The sequence below is a fragment of the Centruroides sculpturatus genome, unplaced genomic scaffold (assembly GCF_000671375.1).
Source record: "Centruroides sculpturatus isolate CEXI.00-Female unplaced genomic scaffold, Cexi_2.0 scaffold317, whole genome shotgun sequence".
Lineage (NCBI taxonomy): Eukaryota > Metazoa > Arthropoda > Arachnida > Scorpiones > Buthidae > Centruroides > Centruroides sculpturatus.
This window is the reverse complement of record NW_019384610.1, coordinates 678626-697295: the sequence shown is the minus strand read 5'-3', so window position 1 is coordinate 697295 and position 18670 is coordinate 678626. Positions and strand designations below refer to the sequence as shown.

The following is an 18670-nucleotide window of genomic DNA, read 5'->3' as shown; positions in this document are numbered from 1 at the left end:
TAATTTGACCTTTTTTGCGTTCCGACCATACCCCCAGTCCCAAAGGTGACGGATTAGAGGGGTTCTACTGTAATGATAACTGAAATCATTGATTAAATTGTAGTGAATGATCAAGATTTTGAAAGGAGTGCAAAAGCAAAATGAGGCATTTTGGATGCAATCTTCTGCTACCAACATTTGCTTAAGGAAAGAAAAAAGCGACAAATGAAACTTCACCACTTTATTGCAAAAAAGCAAGAATTTCACAAAAGTCAGGACCTTTGTCACAAAAAATGAACTATTAATATAGAAAAAATGAACTAATTAATATATTATTATACATTTCTGTGTGCATATGTTTGTGTTATTTAACATATATTATTATACAAATTAATACAAAAATAACTTAAAGTAAAATTTTTCTATTTTTGGTCGTGTTTTCCCTATCCCTATTTACTCTATGTTAAAATGACCTCTTTTAACACTGTTTTGTTTAGCGCTTTATCGACTAGGAACGCATCCCCCGTGTTAAGCAGGGTCTTACTGTATCATCAGCTATTAATGCTACATTTATCAGTCTTAACAGTTCTAATCGAACAGATCCATAGTAGTGATAACTGCTAAAGTTAATTTCATAATTATAACATTGCCAAAAAATTATAAATTTGGATAATGTGATACTATATTGCTATTTACACATGAATATTGGATTTAATTGTTAAATGAATTGCTTTATTTCATTTAAATTAACAAATATATAAATTTTACTACAAAAAAGATAAATTTGCTGTTTTTCATATAACATCAAATAAATATATTTTAATATTGTGTCATGATCTCTTTTACAATAACTTCTGCAGTCTTATTGGGCATGCTCATAACAAGATTTTGAATGGTATCATGATTACACTTTCATATGCTTCAATAACGGTAACTTTCAGCTTGTTGACTGTCAAGAATTGGTGATTGTGTATAAACGTAGCTAACTATAGTTGCCCACAAATTTCCAATTATGTTTTGGTCAAGTGAGCAGGAAGGCCACTCAAGCATTTCAATGTTTTTAGCTGTCAACCACGTCATTATCATGGATTGCAGCATTATCCTGCTGGAAAACTGTTTCTTGCACTGATTTTGATGAAGGAATGGTAAAAGACTCAGATGATCTGGATGCAATGGCTCTTTATTTTCTTTGAAGTAAATTTGGCACTTTTTTAGTATTATGCTAAATGAGAAATTATATATATCTATCTGAAAGTAGCATAAATGTAGTCTGCTAGTAAACATCAATAAACTCATGTTTCAAAGCAGTGCATCTAGAGCACGGATGTCCAACCTGCAGCCCACTGCACCCTAAATTTTTTAGGTACATTTTCATTTATTTTGGTATAGTATGTCGTAAAAATTATTCTCGCTTCACTTTAATGTCGTAATGATGTACAGAAGACCCCCCCTATAACGCTTAGATACGTTCCACTTTATAAGAATTTTACGTTGTAGGAATCCTTAAATACATGAGCCAATCACAGCCCGACACGTGTGAAGTTTACGGACTAAGGCTGTTTGAAAGGTTTTCTTCTATAAAATTAACCGATTCTAGACTAATTCGACTCAACATTTCCAAAACACGTATAATTTTTTGGGAATAATCCGTATAAACTATGCTATAAACAAAAAATTGTAGGATTACTTACCGAGTGTGCACCGTTCGACGTCGCCATTGCTTAAGCTTGTTTTCGTCGCGGAGCAGCGCACCAAACGACGGCCGCGATTTCTGATAAGTTATTTTTCTGCGAAAAATTCGTTGAACTTTGGAGACATCATTAATAGAAATAATTTTTATGGCCGTTGAATAAGAAATGTTTCTTTCACAAGAAATGTATAAAATTAGTGCTGTATTAGACTTACGGTACCTAATTTACATACTGTACAGACGATAGTAAACTCAACTTACTCGCCTAAACTGTCCGTAGCGTGGCGCTGGACGGTGGAAAATATATATATAATTATAATAAAGTTACAATAAATTAAGTTAATATGTAATTATATATACAGTACCTAATTTATATATAATTAATATATAATTATATGTACAGTACCTAATTTATATATAATACTGTACAGACGATAGCAAACTCAATTTACCCGCCTAAACTTTCCATAGCGTGGCACTTGGCGGCAGAAAGTAGTTCGGCTGCTCATCCACTATTGGTCCAGATTCGACCAATCTTGTCGCGACACGAGTTGGCGACAATGTTTTACGAGTCCCTTTATACAAATACTGCCGCAATTTTTTCTCTATGTTATAGGAATTTCTGTTATAGGAACCCACGTTATAGGGGGGTCGACTGTAATTGATGACATAATTTGTAACTGACTAATCAAAAATATTGGTGGCATGATTTGTCATTTTGATTGTTTCAGTTTCAAATATTTTTGTAATGAAGTGATGATGTTAGTGATAAAGAATGGGTTCCTTTCATCAGGCAGATGAAAACGATACATAATTCCTCTTTTCAAAAGAGTGTTAGCCATTTTTAGTGACTCGAGGCTAGGCCTAATGCTAAAATAGAAAGGGCTAATTTATTCTGTATAGAAATAAAGAATAAATTAGATCCTTCCACTTCAGCATTTTTTTTCTAATTACAAGTATATAATACAGACATAGGTCTATCTATATATTTCTTTTGCTAACATAATAATTTAAATATTTTCAATCTCCAATTATATTCATAATTATTTCATTAACTTTAAATTTATATTTTTAATAACCCAGCATTTGATCATCACATCTAATACTAAGAAAAGAAAAATCACAAAAGAAAAGAGAGAATTCAATATCTTTTGACCAGAAAAATATTTCATAATTGAAACATGTAAATTATTATTTGTGTTACTGTATTTGTCATGATAAAATTACACTGTGAAATTGTGCATTTTTAGGGTTTATAAAAAGAAAAGAAGAATTTACTGTGAACTTTTAAACATATAGTAAATTATGTGAAATTTTGTTAAAAGATTTAACAACCAGACTTTCAGAAAACTAAAAACAATTAAAACTTTTTAGTGATCTATTCCTGAGGTAACTCAGGAAATTATGTAGAAGCACCAGCTGAATACCAGCTAGAACTCATTGAACTTCAAAGCAGCGAATCTTTGAAAACTTATCATAGAGAACATTTCATTCTTGAATTTTATAAAGTTCATTCTTTCTATGAATATGATGAAATTTTCAATTTACCTAGAAAACTGTTTTGCATGTGGGATAGTACATACTGTTGTGAACAATTTTTTTGTGCATGAAAAACATCAAAACCAATGAAAAAAATAGGTTGAGAAATATTCCCATTTAACTAACACTCTCTTAGAATTAAGACTAGTACCACAAAAGCAGATATTAATGATATTATAAAAGAAAGGCAACAATACAGTATTTTTTGTAATTATATATATTTCTTATTAAAGTTTGACATTCACATTTTGAACTTTTTAAAAACATATTTATATAAATTACCTTTGTGGCCCACTAAATATACCTAAATTTCTAATTTGACCCATTACGAAAAATGGTTGGACAACCCTGGTCTAGAGGGTATTCAACAGAGAAATACTTAGTAGCTCTGGAGCTGAATGAAACCAGTGCCAGTGAAATAACAACAGAATAGACAAAATGGCATTCCAAAGTAATAGTTAAGACAGTAACTTTTGTTGTTGATAAATTGTTCACTGGTTATTTAATATGTAGCATTCAATTTTTTTTTCTTTGTACATTTTGATTGTAATACAAACACAGATAAAAAAAATTTATTATATTTGTTATACTCATATTCTATTGCTTCTGTGATTTGTTCCTTTAAAAGGACATATTAACTCATTTTCTATAGTCTAATTGATGTTCAAATTTTCTGTTACTGTATCAAAATTACATCTTTCAGTATTTTCTATGATATTTTCATCTTAGAAAATGAAAGCTACTGCTGTTCTCTTAGTAGTTTTCTGCAAAATTAACCACTTTCAGGAATTAGCTTTCCTTCTTTCTTCTTTGATACACTCTTCTAAGTTGTTTTCAATGCTTATGAAATGAATTGGAATAAATTTTGAATTTTATTAAGATTTATATTTAAATATATTTTTATAATATATACAGTGGTGCCTTGTATAATGTACTTAATCCATTCCAGGTGCATGTCCATTAAGTGAAAAGTCCGTCATACGAAATGCATTTTACCATAGAAATACATGTTAAAACATAATTCGTTCCACAGCATAAAATAACCATACTGTACCATTAATGAAAATGGAGAAGTCTCCAATTATTCCGGGTAGTCAAATGATGTGAGGTGAGGAACACTTTCTTCACACATTCATACAAATAGACTTTTTACACATTGCAGCGGGTTTTTTCTATTGTTTTTTAATCAGATTCAGAGAGGCTACCGGAGCTTGCAGGGTCGTCTCCTCTTGTTTCATCCTTTGATTTTTGGCAGCGTACTTTTTGAAAAACATGTCCAAGGTGCTCTGTTTCTCTCTCTTCAACACCTGTCAGAAATGACAGGCAAGGATGTCATTGTAGAGATCATTGATTCTGTTGGCCTCAGCTCTGTTTGGATAATGAGTGTTGGTAAACTCCTGAACCTCTCCCCATTTGACAAAGTTTTTGTCAACTTTCACTCCTTCTGATGATGTCTTGCTTTATTTCAATTGAAATCATCTTTCTGGTTTTTTAGAAGCCATGATTTGCACAACACTTGAATAAATGTAAATATCCTGCACTGAGGTGATGTACGTAATAAACAAGAGAGCAAGCCGAATCCCAACGTGAGCTCTGTACTTCAGATATACTAATAATATATTCTAATAATACTAATATATTATAAAAATAGCAGATTGTCATTAGCAATGGCAAAAGAGTGGAAACATCATTCGCACTAGTTCACAGAAAGTCCGTTGTTCGCCTCACGTAACTGCCGAACGGAAAGTCCGTTGTTTGCAGCCAGTCCATTACTCGAGTCACGTAATGGCCAAACAGAAAGTCTGTTGTTCGCAGCATCCGTTATTCGAGGCGTACGTTATATGAGGCACCACTGTAATTACAAAAATTCTAATATTTAAACTTTATCATAAATGATGAACATTATTATTTCATTTTGTGAATTTAATTAATTTTTTATCTATTTCTATTTTGATTTGTTTCTGTTTAGCAAAATAATTGAGAAGTCAAATTCATATTGCTTAATCATCTAGAATTAAACTATCGATAATGGGAATAGAATAAACTATCCATAACTAAACTAATGGTTAGTTTATTCAAATTTAGTTTGAATAAACTAAATTTGAATAAACTATCAAACTAAATTTGTATCAATATCAAAGTCCAGTTTAGTAGTCAAACATATTTAAAGACCAGATTATTTTTGTTAGAATGAAGTTAATTTAATTATGGAATTTGGCCCTAAAGATAGCCAGTTAAGCAGCCATGGTGAGCTGAGATTAATAATTAGATATTAAAATATATAAATAAAATTTACTGAAGCTACAAAATTGTGTGTGTTCCATTATTACAAACATCAGTGTGGAGATGACCTTTTATTTGAGACTGCATTTCCGCAATAAAATTTAATTAGATATTACTTTAATTTTTAGATTAGATATTAATGTAGAAAATTGTGGAAAGATTGATTTCACATGAGACTTAATTGCAATTTTTGCTTACTGAACTAGATATTAGTTACATTAACCAGACTTCTGTTTAATCTTTGAATTCATATATGTTAATTTGGATCATATAACCATAGAGGTTTAATATTTTGATTCATTAGTATATATTCACAGAAGCCATTGTGATACTTTTAAGTAAACGAGACACTCAAGGAATTTGGAAAAAATGCTATTAATACAATTAATGAATTTGGTAGTGAAAAGATTCATTAAAAAATATAATAATAATAATTTGGAGAAAGTATAGAAAATGAATAAATATGTATTGTGACATCGTCACAATGTCAGGCTGCAATTTTTAATCATATTTTTAATTTATTTAAAATATATGCTCTCCACGTCAAAATTAGAACTATAGCATCTTGCCCCTGTAAATCATACAATAATTCTAATTACCTTAAAAAACTATATATATATATATACACACACACATATAGTTTGAAGACTTATTTTCTGTAGAAACTAATTAGATATATAATTTTGAACATAAAATTTCCATAACTTAATGAAGATGAAAAATATTGACATGCACACAAAAAGCTGAGAAAAAAATTAATTTTTTGTATTGCATAAAGTTTTATGAAATAATTAGTAAGAAGAATAAATAATCTGAGTTCCAAATGATTAATATAGATATAACTTAAGCCCAAAAGACATGGAATAAAATTGCTCATAAAATATTTTAATATTAATGAAGAAAATATTTTGAGTGATGTGGTGTATTTATTAATAGATGCTTATTAATAATAACAATTAAGAAATGTGCATGAAATAGTATTTTAACACGTTTGGTGGTATTTAAAAATAGCATTACATTGCTTAAAAATTAAGATTTGCAAATCAGCTATGAACTCATTACATTTGATCTGCAATTACATTTGATAATAATCAGTTGTTTAAAGTATCATGACATGATTAAATAAAACTATTTGAATTTTAATAAACCATTATTTATTAAAATTTTTAATAATTATTTTCTTCTTATCATTTTAAAAAGCTTTTTAGCATAATACATAATGAATATTTTAATAACTTATAATCTCAAAAAAATTCCATCAAAATATTTAAGTTACTCTTAGCTGAACATAGAGCATTCTGTATATCAGCTTTACAATTGTTGGGCTGCAATTTGAAAAAATTGTAGACCTATAAATTCCCACTGTTGTCTGTCTGTCTTTCTTTAATCTCAAGAATGAAGTTACACAGATGAAAACTGAGGCCATATATGGATAGCTTAGGGGCAGAAGACCCTGACTAACTATATACGAACTTCTGATGTAAACCAGAAATCACATTATTTCAATTCAAAAATTTTTCCATGAAATGAATTAGATGACTGGCATGATTCCATTGTTAACAGAAAAGTATGATGTACAGGGGCAAGACACTACAGTACTAATTTGAGATGGAGATCATATATTTTAAATAAATTAAAAACATGATTAAAAATTTTCAGCCTGACATTGTAACGGTGTCACAATAAATATTTGCTCATTTTCTATACTTTCTCCTTCTTCCTTTTTGTTCTAAAGACAGTAAGATGGATTTTTAATCATGTCCATCATGTATGCAGCCAGATTCACAATGGGAAATGGTCATGTCGTCTGTGTCATGAGTGCTGCTTCCACTCCTGGCTTGCTGTCATCTATACTTGTGAATGATGTCATAATTTGTTTTCAAGATCTTTCAAATTGTTATTGTTTAAGTTAAAATATTGTAATTTAATATCAAATATAAAATTACCATTTTGTATTATATTTACAAATTAGCAATTTGTGAAATCATTTGTGAAAGGTTTGATTTTAAAATTATGCCAATATGCAACTAAAATGAAAATAGATATATTAAATCAGTCTCCAGATTAAATGTAATGGTGGTAAAAAGTACATTATACATTTACTTCATATGTAAATTACAGTTCATAAGTACAGAATTTGGCTATTTCACAATACAGTAGAGCGTTGTTTATCCAAAAGCCGATCAATTGAAAGTGTTCCAGTCATTCTGTGTCATGCTGAATCGAAAGTTTTTGATACTAGATTAACTTCCAAAATATTTTTTTGTTTTTATATTTTTCAATATATTTATTTTGTTTGTGCAAAATAAAGAAATAATTTTTAACAATACAATAGCCATGATTATTATTTTTAAAAATTTATGTTAGGCTTAATATTGATGAAAAATCAACACGAAGCGACATGCAATGGAGAAAAATTTCAACACAGGATAGGTTAATATATTTTTTTGTACATAATTGTATATCCAAAAAATAAGTTTTCTGAACAACCCCAGTCCCCAATTGATTCGGATAAATGACACTCTACAGTATCTTCATTGTTAGAACTGGTAGAATTTCATATTTTTTATATAGTGAATTGTGTAACTAATTTTTACATTTCTATATTTTCAATAGAAGATTTTCAGTATTGAGCATTTAATAACTTGTTTTTAGAATTGTTTCACAATTTTTTCAAAATAAAGACAAACTTTTTAGAAAAGGCTTTGAAGAATCACTGATTTGTTTAATTTTGATTACACATTAAACCCTACTTACATATTACATGATATAAAATATCAAACCTGTTCTGCATTCAATAAAGCTACAAAAGACTGCAAATAGTTTTTACTATTATCATCATCTGAATATTTTTAAAACAAAATCGTTAATTTTATTTTAAACAATTTTATTTTAGATTTATTAAAGAATGTGAGAGAAGACTTGGACACATATTCTTTTTTATGGCTGGGTTTCAAAATATTAAGATCTTAGGAAAGAAAGCACATTCATCTGAAGCTCCTATCTTGTGTGTGGCACCTCATTCCACATTTTTTGACACACTTATGGAATTTATTGGTGGTGTCTATTGTCCTGTAGTACGTGAACAAAGCAGTTCTACAGCTATTGTATCTAGTAGGAATAAATATATATCAAATTTTAACTTGCATGAATAAGCATTTATTTACATGTTTGTGTAATTTAAAGAATAAATTTTTTATAGCTTTAATTACATATACGCAACCTGTATATGTTAAGAGAGACGATCCTTTATCACGTCAACATACTATACAGGAAATCAGAAGAAGAGCACTTTCAGGTGATGATTGGGAACAAATACTCATTTTTCCAGAAGGAACTTGTACCAATCGAACATGTCTCATACATTTTAAATCAGGTTAGATTAATTTTCATTTTTTTTTTTAAATAGAAATTTTGTTTGAGAAATTAAATTGTTTACTCTGTCAGGTGCCTTTCTACCTGGAGTTCCTGTACAACCTGTTTGCATTAGATATTTAAATAAGCCGGTAAAATTTCTATATATTGGAATTCTTAAAATTCTTAATTCTATTTAACATGGTAATAATAAACATACGTATATTTGTTAGGATACAGTAACCTGGACATGGGATGGACCCGGCGCGTAAGAAAATTGCTTTACTTTTAACTAACTGATTTAAAATATTAAGTTGTGATTTGTAAATAATATAATTTTAATGAATGTATCATGATTATGCTGTTGTTTTATCATTATAGTTGGAAAGTAATTTGGCTTACAATGACACAATTACATCAGCCTTGCGAAATAGAAGTAAGTCTTATGTTTATGTGCAGTTGATTCAAAAAAGGATTTTACATCAGCTGATATAATTAGACTTCTGAAAGCTTTGAACTATTTACTACAGAATTGTGAAATAAGTTTTGTAGTGACAGCAGCTGTTAGATTTTAATACAGTAATATCTAGGTTTTCATTGACTTCGGTTATCATCAGTTTTTTTCGTGAAAAATTTGTCTCGGATTTTGTCGGCGTGCCTACATGAGCTCACTGGTAATTTTGCAAAACCATGCATTTTCCTGCTTAGTGTGGCATTGTTTCTTATTGTGACCATTATCTTACATGTCTAGCCAAACAATGGGTGTCTTAAAAATTTCAGCATGCAGCCAGCACCTCTCATCACCTCAGTTCAAAATCTCAGATGACTTCTGGGTGCTGCCAGCGTGTATAGCTGCCAATGCAAAATAGAGCTCTTAAAATGCTTGCAGTTTGCTGCAAGCATTTTAAGAGCTCTATTTTGCATTGACAATTTTTTATTTGTTGATGAAAAATCAACANTTAAAAATTTCAGCATGCAGCCAGCACCTCTCATCACCTCAGTTCAAAATCTCAGATGACTTCTGGGTGCTGCCAGCGTGTATAGCTGCCAATGCAAAATAGAGCTCTTAAAATGCTTGCAGCAAACTGCAAGCATTTTAAGAGCTCTATTTTGCATTGACAATTTTTTATTTGTTGATGAAAAATCAACAAATAAATTGAAAAAAATTAACATTTAGTTAGTACATTAATAGACTATATTAATATACAGTAATACCTCGACTTATGCTACCCCAACTTACGCAAACCCGGAGTTACACGATTTTCAAATCTTGTCAATTTGTCTTTTGTTCGAGTACCAAGCAACTCTCGATTACTCACTCCCCCCACTATTGTTTGGCTTACATGTTCAGACGTGTCGTGCGGAATTGACACATAGCTACAATTTATTTTGTGTTATTTCTGTGTTTGTTATATCTACGGAGACTTGAGAGACTCTATGTGGTGATTTCTTGTAACCGTGAACAAATCAAAAGACGAGATAAGATTAACGAGAACATTTATTAGCTTACATATTACATACAGATGACTTGGATTTTACACAAATTGTGAAATTATATCCCAACTTACGCGAATTTGACTTAGCGGTTATTGCTTGGTCCCACCTATCGTGTAAGTTTGGGGTATCATTGTACTAGTATATTTACTTAAGACACCACATAATTTTTTTAGTTGTTAAAGTGTAATCTTAGGATTGATTTTAATTATTTAAAACTCCTATGGAAATTTAAAAAATCTTTATCCTTATTTCTTTTCAAAATTTTTATTTTTTGTTAAGCTGTTCTCATTAAATAAGTTCAAAAATAAATTTAACATAATGTGGAAGTCTACATGTTTTGCATTTTTATTGTTTTTCTCTCCCGAGATTCCAGGCAGTCAGCATTTGTTCTCTAGAAAATGCTAGCAGTTGCATCACTTCCGGCAACATCTCACTGGATTAATGCTGAGATTTTGAATATGCATGATTCCATTGCTTTGCTTTCCTTTTAGCTCCATCATGGGAAATTCCATGTTAAATGTTCATTTATTCTTTACATTAGTCTTTTATATTAATTTTAAATTAATTTCTTAGTTTTAATATTAAACACTATATTTATTCTCTATAAAATATGTTTATGGTATGTATTTTGGAGTGTCTAGAACTAATTAATTGGATTTATGTAGATTCATATGGAAATAATTGCCTCGGTTTTTGTCGGTTTCAGATTTCGCAGATTGTTTTCAGAGGGATTATTAACGAAAACTGAGATATCACTGTATTAAAATAACACAGTGAGAAGTACAGAAAATGATTTACTTTCCATAGTTTAGTTTAATATTTTAATTATTCTGATTGACAATGCTTTCTCTAAATTAGATCATGATGAAAAATTTTATTGAAACAGTTATGCGCAGTTATTAAATAAGAAAGCTATTTTTTTTTTTTTTTTTTAATTTCAGTTATTTCTGTATTTTGGAACTGATATACTTGAAATTTAGTTCTTTGGTTTTTAATGTAAGTCTTTTATATTGGTGATATTTTATATTAAATGGATAAACAGTAACATTTGAACTAAAGATCTTAATTTTTCTGTTGCATTCATATTTTATAACTCTTTCTTAAAACAAATATTAATAAGGTTATAAATTAAGTTCTTACTTCATATTGATGTTGAATTCATGATGATGAATTCCTTATTTTGAAATCAACTGTACATTTTTCAGTTCTTGATGTTCAATTTTTTTTTATATTATATATGAAAATGTATTGATGTATACTTAGTTTGAAATTAATAATTTAAAAAATATTTTAATGATTAAGATTAAAATGATTAAAGAATATATATACAGTACTAATAACTATACAATTAAAAGTTGAATAAAATTGCAACAAACTTCCAAAATCATTCACAAATTGCATGTAATTTTTATCATTTAAAATTTATATTTGAACAAAAACTATATATTAAGATAATATTAAAGGAAAGTGGTTTTGAACCAATACTTTATATGAAGTTGAATCAAAATGTAAATTTAAAATCTATTATTTCTTTCATATATTGAAAATTCAAAATTTATTTTTAAATGTTTTCATTTGGAAATATATTCATATGCCTTGAGCAAAAAACAGAACATTTGTCAACAATACTATTATCATTTTAAATTGGTTTTTGTTTGATGTTTCCAATTTTTTTTTTTTTGAGCAAAACTAGTCTATAATATAGAATATTTTAGCTTTTAGTATAATCTTTAATTATGTACTTTTATCATTTTGCCATTAAATATTTTAAATTTGTTTCCTGTATTTGAAATATTTTGATGTAACACTTGATTTGCTAAAAGCATTTACTTTTTGTTCTTGACAAATATTTAAAACTGTAATTCCTTATGTGAATTTTTCAATATGTATAAAAAAACTGATTTGAATTTTTTTTAATCAACTTCAGTTTATTTTCAATTCTTAGTGTAAGGAGAAATATTTAATATGAAACTCAAATCTTTAACATATGAGAAAGTAAATTATTACAGTGAGAGAGAGACTTTCACAAAGACTAATTTAAGTAATTAAGATATAAAATAGTAAAAGTAGAGAGAGATGTTAAAGAATTAAAAATGTAGTTTTTCTTCTCATTGATTTAATATAAATAAAAATTTTCTCATTATGTTTAATACACTGTCATTTGATGATTTTAATAAAATATATTTTTAATATTTTTGAAAATTTCTTTTCAGTTTCTACCTGTATATACTCCAAGTGAAGAAGAAAAACAAGATCCAAGATTGTATGCAGACAATATCAGAAATATAATGGCTAAGTAAATATTCTAAACTTCAAAAAACAAAACAATAATGATAATGATTCATAATTACAATAGCAGACATACTTAAAATGTTACTTTTTGTCTTAGAAAACTGTGTGTTCCAACATGTGATTTGTCTTATGATGATATAAAATATCAAGTCTGGGCTAAGGAAAGGCATTTGTTACACACTGTTGGAGTAACAAAATTATTAAAATTAAGAAGAAAATTGAAGTATGTTTTTTACAATTTGAAGTCTTTATGAATGTTATTAATTTTTAGTGTGGGAAACAGTGTTTCACTAAATAAGTTATCAGTATCAGAAAATTCTTAGTATTTAATTAACAAAATACTAAGAATTTTCTTGTCAGTTATAGTTAAATGATAATTATATGATTTAAATATATAATAATAAAAATATAATTAAAAGTGAAGATGATGAATATAAAATCTTTTTATATTTATTGTAATTTTTAAGTACATTTATCAATACTCAAATTTGGTGTGTACACAATCCCATTTTTCTTTCTCGTTTGTTATACATAACAGAGGGAAAGTATGGCAGTTGGTCAAAAGATAACTCCCTTTCGAAGATTTTTACACTTTGTACTTGAAATCTTGAAATGTTGAGAAATGCAAAAAAATTTAGTGGTAATTTCTGTGTATGGATGTGTGTGTGTGGAGGGGGGCACAATTTTGTTCACCCTGTTTGAAGCTTAATAACGCCTATGCTTTTTGTCAGAAATTTTGCAGGGAAGTTTGTGTCTTAGGGGACATTGATACTATTAATTTGGTTGGTTAAAGGTCAAGGGGAGATAAAGGGATATCTCCAGTATTATTGGACTTAATGTCAATTTTACTAGTTATTAGCATTTATAATTTTTTATAAAACTCATCCCTACCCTCAAAATTAAGCTTTTTGCCATTTTATAATAGTTAATAATATAAAAAGTTTTTAATAATAAAATATCATAACAAATGTCACCACCAAATGTATATGGTGCCAGGAAAGTTAAGCAAGAAAACTACAAAATTAAAAGCAAATATCCTTTCAGTTTTGATTTGTTTCAATTTCTGACTTTGAATGACAGAATATACAAAATATAAATCACATATACCCAATCAAAATCGTATTCCCATCTATGAATTGAAACAAATCAAAATTGAAAGGATATTTGCTTTTAATTTTGTAGTTTTCTATTCAATTTTCCAATTCCATTTCTGTCACTTGGATAGGAACATGCATACATTTTAAGAATTTGTATTCCTGATCAAATATGTGCACATGTTCAAGAATCTCAAATAGTTAAAAATACATGTTTAGTAGTTTTTTGTCATTTTTAAATTAAATGTTTTAAATTTAAAAATTACAGCCCTTTCAGAATGTTAATATTGTTTGGTTTAGAAAGAGATATCCACAAAACTATCCCTGCAAATTACTACATACAGTAGATTTAAGTTGTTACTGTTCGCTTAACATAATGATCTTATAATTTTTATTTAATAATAGCATATTTGATTTGATATTCATTTTACATATTTGAAGTTATTCATGAATCCATATAAGTTAGCATACTTTAATATTAATTTATAGTTATAGTGTATGTAATTATCATAATAAGTATAAAATATATGTTTAGAATCTGTGTAAGTCATACTACTAATAGTTTGAATAGTAAAATATTGATATTCTCATATGTTAGATGTGTATTAAAATAAATATTTCTAAGTATTTTTAAATTATAAATACTTCCTCAAATATAATTTTATATGTATATACAGTTTGGAAAAGAAGAGTATCAAAGAAGAAATTGCCAATTCCGAAAATAAATTAAGTCTGTACAATAATTTGATTACTTGCAAAGAGTTTGCAAATTTTCTAACTGAACCAGTTTCAGAGGTCATTAGAGATTTCTTTGATGCATTTGATCCAGTAAGTTTATCTAATATAATATATTTTTATTTTTTATAATTTTATTTATTTACTTTTTGTTTATGTTTACATTTATTTATTCAAATAGAATAGATCAGGCTTAATAGATTTGAGGAGTTATATAGCTGGTCTCTGGCTCATTAGGCAAGATATTGATGATGACGAGAAGCTTGAAAATGCTTTTAAAGTAAGTTTAAGTTTCAGATTTGTAAACCTTTTCCAAAATGATAATACTTAAAGATGATTTAAATACCAGGTGTTTTGCTCTGGAGTAAATTATTCTTTGGGAGTTTCAGAATTTGAAAGATACATGTGGTTAATAAAAGGCATATCATCATCCTGGTCAGAAAAAATATTTAAAAAATTAAGCAAAGATGGAGAAACTTTGGTATTTGGTATGTATTAATAATTGTTTAGTAATACATCAGTATCAAATACTATGTTTTAAATTATATTAATGTTTAAAAGTTACCAAACTCCCAATCATACACATGTGCCCAAAACTTAAGGACAGACGACATCTGTACACAAATAAATCTGTAGATGAATTCAGACAAATATGGCAAGAATTATACTACTTGATGATTAACACAAGGTAATACACAACAACTTAAAATAGATTTTATGAGTCAAAGCAATAAAAGTAAATCTTTGGTGAAAAAAAGATACATACAGCAATACTGGTAGTAGCAGATATAGTGCTTACCAATACTCAGGTCGAGAGAGACTGTCAATATGGAATGTGTCCATCTAATCCCAAACTTTTTATCCCATCGAACCCTTTATAGAATATTTGCCTTCTTATCGACTCCCAGATTAACTATTTAACAAAAACATTAAATCATTTTTGCATTTCTGATGTTAAACGATAAGAAGACCTGTATAACAACTCAACAAAAGAATTTATAGTTCCTATATCTTACAAAATCCACCCAATAACATTAACAGAAAAAGAAGATATTTTCCACTGATTTATAATCTTAAAAAATAATAGCAAAATTATGGATAAATGGAAATTTGCCTATAGTTCTTAAACTGTACGTGTCATAATACGTAAAATACACACTTAACTTTGAAAACATAAGTTATATTGGATGAAAAAAAACCTTTTACTGTCATTTTGCGACTACTACTAATTACCTTAAAAATATGTTAACATACCTTTTTATTAAAATAATTGATATTAGTGGGATGGATGTGTCTGAAGAGAAGCAGCAAGATTATTGATATGCAGTTGAAAATTGGTAAGTTATAGTCGCAAATCACCACAGTTTTCTAATTTCAATCTGTTCCTCTGTTTTGTCAAAATTGTGTTCATGTGGCTAAAACCAGCTTCAACCATGTATGAAGTTGGAAATGTAAGTAAGAAGGGTTCAGCTTCTGCTCTGAGCTTGGGATATTTAGTGGCAATATTATTGTTGCTCCAAAATTTGCTGAAGTTTTTATTTTTAAACAACACTTTAGCTTTGAGATCTACACATATTTCAATCAGTTCATCTTCTAAGCCAGGTTCATTACCTTCGTGATCTATTTTTACATCAAATGGATTAGCAAACCATTTGGGAACATACATATTCTCCAAGTCTATGAAACATGCTTTAAAGTCTTCTCTTAATTTATCAAGATGTTTAAAATATATCTCCAAATCATGGTCGGAAATCTTTTCATTTTCTTTTAGTACTCGCAAGTTTGAAAAATATTTAAAATTGGATTGTGCCAGTGAAGATTTAAATAGCTCTATTTTTACTTGAAAGGCCATTACGATTGCTTGAGCTTGAACAATTGTAACTTTGTTTCCTTGCAAATGCTTCTGTACTATATTAATGATTTTCGATATATTACAATATTTTCTTTGTAAAGGACAAAATATCTACATTTAGATATAAAATACTTAGAATGTCAACCCTACTAGATGTCTGTGTATAATGAACTATCAGCATTCATAACATGTTTGCAACACTAATATAGTTGCCAGATGTATGAAAACAGAGTAACACATGCTTAAAGCAGCATAAGCTAAGGCAAAACTCAAGATATAACTAGGGTAGTCAGTAATGTTGTTGATCATATCTGTATTTAGAATTTTTATTGGGATGGATGTGTCTGGAATATTCTATTGTTTTCCTGGACAGTTTAATTGATCCTCTTTGGTATTAATCTATCCCCTTTCGACCCTCGTGTATTAATCGACTCCTGGAGAACTCTTTATCGACCACTTTGGGGACCCCTAATCTAATTGCATTGAAGCATTCACAGGCTCATTGTTGACTGGCTTGGTGAATTTTTCTAGTTATCACCACTAACAATTGTGTTCATCCTTAAGTTTTGGACACATGTAATTTTGTTAAGATGCTTGTTTAATTTTAGGATACCAATAGATTTATTCACACATTTCTCCTTTTAATAATTGCAAGATTTCTTCTTAGAAATGTTAAAAATCTCAGCTTTGTTTTGATATATTTTAAAGGAATTTTTTATTTCTTTCTGAATAGATGATCTTCAAAGTATTCTGTTCGATAATAAATACATCTCAAATGGAGCACCACAGACTAATGGTTCGGTATCACTGCCGGATGACAGAATAATTTCAGATTCTGTTCTTAAGACAAATTGTAATCAAGATGAAAAGAAGAGAAAATAATTGGTATAATTTACTTCTTTCACAGTAAACATTTATTAAATGATTATTAGAAATAATGAATGATATTTTTTATCAAAAATCTGTTTTGCAAAATGTGCAAAATTAATCTGGATGAAATCATTATATATAATTAGTTGGTTATTATGGAATTAAATTGATTGCTTTTTGAACCCAAAAGTTGTATAAAATATCAGTGCCAAAGGCTACTTAACAAAGTACTATGTATATGTATATTTATGTATTTTGATAAGATTTTATGTAGTTTCTTAATTTTGTTTTCATCAGATTTTATTATTTTGAAAAATTTTATTTATTCTTAATTTTTTATATTCAGATAAATTAGTGAGATACAGTCCAGTTTCTAAAATTAATGAATTCTGATATGTTTTAAAGTATTGGAAATCATCTAGATTCAATTAAAATAAATGCTGTAAAAATATGTATTTCAGAATTTATAATAAATTATTGTTATTTTTTAAATTATTAATTAAACTTAAAAAATTATACTAAAGGTAGGCTTTTTTAATTTTTAGTAGATGCTGCTGTTGCTGCTGCTAATTTAAATATCTTAAATGGTATTTATACAGTATTAAGATAATTTAGATAAAATGATATTAACAGCAGTTATAAATGCTTGATTTATATATTGATTTGAAATTTTATTTTATTCAATTACATTTGAAATGTTTTCCTAATAATAACGTGCCAATTTAGCAAAGTTTGATCATTTTAATGAATGAATATAGTCTCAATTTACAAAAATAAAGGTTGATACATATACGTGAAGTGTCTATTCATTTTGTAAAAGTTTGTGTCAGTGATTAATAATAATAATAATTGAATTCATGTGTTTAATATAGTGCTGTATTTTACACTTCATTGTGAGATTAATATCCATATCTTAATGTTTTGCGTTATTGCAAAATCTACCTCTTGCATTTTGACTTGTTTTAGGTGATTTTACATGACATGATTCCACATATGGAGTAGCAAGCTGTTTTGCTTTCTCTTTTCTTCCATGCATCATGTATACACTTTATTTCTTGGTCTGATGCATCATCTTATCCAAAATTATGGCAATTACTGCAAATTCCATGCTTGTAAACTTTGCCATCTTGACTATATCTGACTTCAAACTGTGTGTAAATAGATTCGTAGATATCACTGACACATCACTTATATGTGAATCGACCTTAAACATATAAAAATGTATGTATAAAATTCAAGAATATTTATAAATTAATATCCAAGAAATTTTGATTGTATTGGAATTATAGAAAATAATTTTTATATTCTAGATACTGAACTGTATCAGTTTCTAAACTTTATTTTTTCTAATAAAATTAGATTAAGTTTCAAATATCATTCAAGTCTTGAAGTTGTTATATAAATATTGCATAATCCTTTGTATTGTGATGCTGTGTAAAATTATGTTTAATTTGGAAAAAATTTCCCATTGCATTCATGAAAAAT

The 18670-nt window shown here is 28.1% G+C and overlaps 1 protein-coding gene across 5 annotated transcripts in view; it reads left to right on the top strand.

Annotated features, from left to right (window-relative positions):
- LOC111625236 (lysophosphatidylcholine acyltransferase 1-like) overlaps positions 1-17709 on the top strand; it is a 29522-nt gene extending 11813 nt beyond the window's left edge. For 3 of the 5 annotated variants that reach the window (XM_023368329.1, XM_023368328.1, XM_023368330.1), the window contains exons 2-12: positions 8388-8605; positions 8694-8867; positions 8939-8997; positions 9079-9113; positions 9227-9281; positions 12556-12638; positions 12732-12857; positions 14406-14556; positions 14645-14743; positions 14813-14951; positions 17049-17709. In XM_023368329.1, coding sequence (XP_023224097.1) covers positions 8434-8605; positions 8694-8867; positions 8939-8997; positions 9079-9113; positions 9227-9281; positions 12556-12638; positions 12732-12857; positions 14406-14556; positions 14645-14743; positions 14813-14951; positions 17049-17197 — 1242 coding nt within the window. In that variant the 5' untranslated portion in view covers positions 8388-8433 and the 3' untranslated portion in view covers positions 17198-17709. The remainder of the gene's footprint in view (positions 1-8387; positions 8606-8693; positions 8868-8938; positions 8998-9078; positions 9114-9226; positions 9282-12555; positions 12639-12731; positions 12858-14405; positions 14557-14644; positions 14744-14812; positions 14952-17048) is intronic. The other 2 variants (XR_002756696.1, XM_023368331.1) reach the window with 2 other exon arrangements.
- The last annotated feature ends 961 nt before the right edge of the window (positions 17710-18670 follow it).